At 36.3% G+C, this 2399-nt stretch overlaps 1 protein-coding gene across 1 annotated transcript; it reads left to right on the forward strand.

Annotated features, from left to right (window-relative positions):
* Window positions 1–1571: 1571 nt before the first annotated feature.
* On the forward strand, window positions 1572–2061 carry LOC146898831 (uncharacterized). Its single transcript, XM_085736624.1, has one exon. It carries the CDS (start codon window positions 1572–1574, stop codon window positions 2058–2060), a length of 489 nt encoding a protein of 162 aa, XP_085592750.1. The 3' UTR covers window position 2061.
* The last annotated feature ends 338 nt before the right edge of the window (window positions 2062–2399 follow it).

Below are 2399 nucleotides of genomic sequence, written 5' to 3' on the forward strand. Positions count from 1 at the left end.
TCTTTACTTTGGAGAACATGGAGCAAAAAAAATAAACACACAAATTAAAATAATCAAGGAGAATATTCAAACAAAGAAAATAACAATAATAAAAAAACAATAAAAGATTAAAGTGATTTTAAGAAGAAAAATAGAAAAAAATTTTAAGGGAAAGGGGGTGCAGTGTGTGAACAGTGAGGGTGTAAAAAACAAATAAAGCAAACAGGCCTAGAGAGGAGAGGTATTGAGCTTGCAGTTGATTAATGGGCTGGGATTTATGTATGGTGCATAAGGATTTCCTTATGCACCATAACCACTCTAAGGGAGTGGTTATGGTGCATAAGGAAATCCGTATGCACCGTGCATAATTGCTTTCTACACCCAACGTAATTGCTTTCTACACCCTAAGTGAAAGCTTAATTCTAATAAGTCCTGCATAAGTCCAGCCCATTAACACCTAGTCCAACAAAATTGCTTTCTACACCTCATGACGTTGTTTTTTTTACTTGTAGCTTTGAACTCTTTCATCTTTTTTCTTCTTAGCATCTGAAGCTGTTGTGCCTGTTGCTTTGGTGATAACAACACGTCTCTGAATGAATGTGAATATGGATAACTAAGATTAGTGTTACATCCATGGCACCGGTAAAAGAAAGATCGAATAACAACGCCATTAACAAAAAATTCACAAATGCTGTAGTACAAATTATTTCAACACTAATATTATTTCCTAAGATAACAAGTGCATGGGATTATGTATCTGAGTTCTTTTGCAATAGCAGCCCTTATCGTATACTGTTTCCTTTGAAAACAACCTATCTAAAGATTATTCAACATATGATTTCAAAGTATTTAATTATTCTTAAGAAAAATCTGCTAGGTTATCTGCTAAGTTTTTGTTCCTCTTTAAAGTATTTAATTATTCTTAAGAAATTTTGGGTTTTGATAATCATGTATGTGAAACTAAGATAATTGTGTAATGGTTTTTAATGAAATTATTATTGTTAGATGGTTTTGAATGATGATTAAGATGTTATACACTGAAATTATTACTGAAACCATAATTATGGTTTAATGGTTTTGATAGTCTTCTATGAGAAACCAAAATAATTGTCTAATGGTTTTGCTATGGGTATGGTTTCTATGAGTTGGTTTCAAAACCATTTTGCTGTGGAAATGGTTTCCGTGAGTTGGACTCCAAAACCATTTTGCAGTGAAAATGGTTTCTGTGAATAATGCTAACACCAGATCCGAACAGATTGATCATAAACAACACAATTCATCACAACATTCTCAATAATTCATCAAATCTGAATTCCAGCTTATACCAACAGATTTCACATCAAATCATTTCCCAATCCATTACATCAAACCTTCAAACACCGTCGGCCATCGTTCATTCAATTAACACAAGTCCATATCCAAGTTGAAGAAAAGAGGATCAGAACTACAGCGAAGAACAACAACTCTCACCGGAACTGAACCGATCTCAGCAAGACATAACACCATTTTTTCAGATCCAACTTCATTCGTAACCGTTTTTTTTCAACTCAATTTCAGATCCAACCATTCAATTTTCAAATTCAATCTTATCAATGGCGGTGAATTCTTTAGTTGCAATTGCAAGATTCTCTCTTGTTTTCCTTCTTCTTTCTTTCGTAGTCAACATCGCTTCATCCGCAGATTCCCCGGCTCCGACAGCGACTCCGACGACGAATTCATCGGTAAATTCTCCTTCTCCGGAAACTTCACCTCCAGCGCCAACTCCAACTCCGTCTCCTCATTCCGATTCACCACCAGCACCTTCACCAGATAATTCTTCTTCTTCTTCGCCTTCACCTACACCATCACCCGTGCCATCTCCGGACGAAGCGGCGGATAAAAACGCAATTAGCCACACCTGCATCGGCGAAGACGGAAAATCGTCCGCCGGAGGAATGTGTTCAGGCAAGAAAGCAGGAATAGCGGTTGGAGTGATTGCGGCGGTAGGTGTGGTTGCATTGGGAGAGATGGTGGTGAAGAAGCGTAGACAGAATATTCAGAGATCTGAGTATGGATACACAGCAAGAAGAGAACTTCTGTAAAAGTTTCCGGAAAACGACGTCGGACGCGAAAACAGAGAAAAATTTGTGGGGTATGAGTTGAGAAGCACAGGATCATTACACGTGTCCAATTATCTGATGGTTGTGATTAACTTATGCATGGTGCATAAGTTATGGCTTATGCACCATAACTTTTGCCCAATCTAAGGGAATCTGCCACATTGAAATAGTGTTTTGCATATAAAACAAAAAGTTTTTAATAGCAACACTACATTAATGTTTATTTTTTTGAAAATAGTCATTAGTTTACAATATTTTATCACATTGACTTTGTCATAACATTGACTTTGTCATATATGTATATAAAAATTTGTTTTCACA

The sequence above is a fragment of the Medicago sativa genome, chromosome 8 (genome assembly GCF_051527215.1).
Source record: "Medicago sativa cultivar Bolivia chromosome 8, Bolivia_mono, whole genome shotgun sequence".
NCBI classification, from domain to species: domain Eukaryota; kingdom Viridiplantae; phylum Streptophyta; class Magnoliopsida; order Fabales; family Fabaceae; genus Medicago; species Medicago sativa.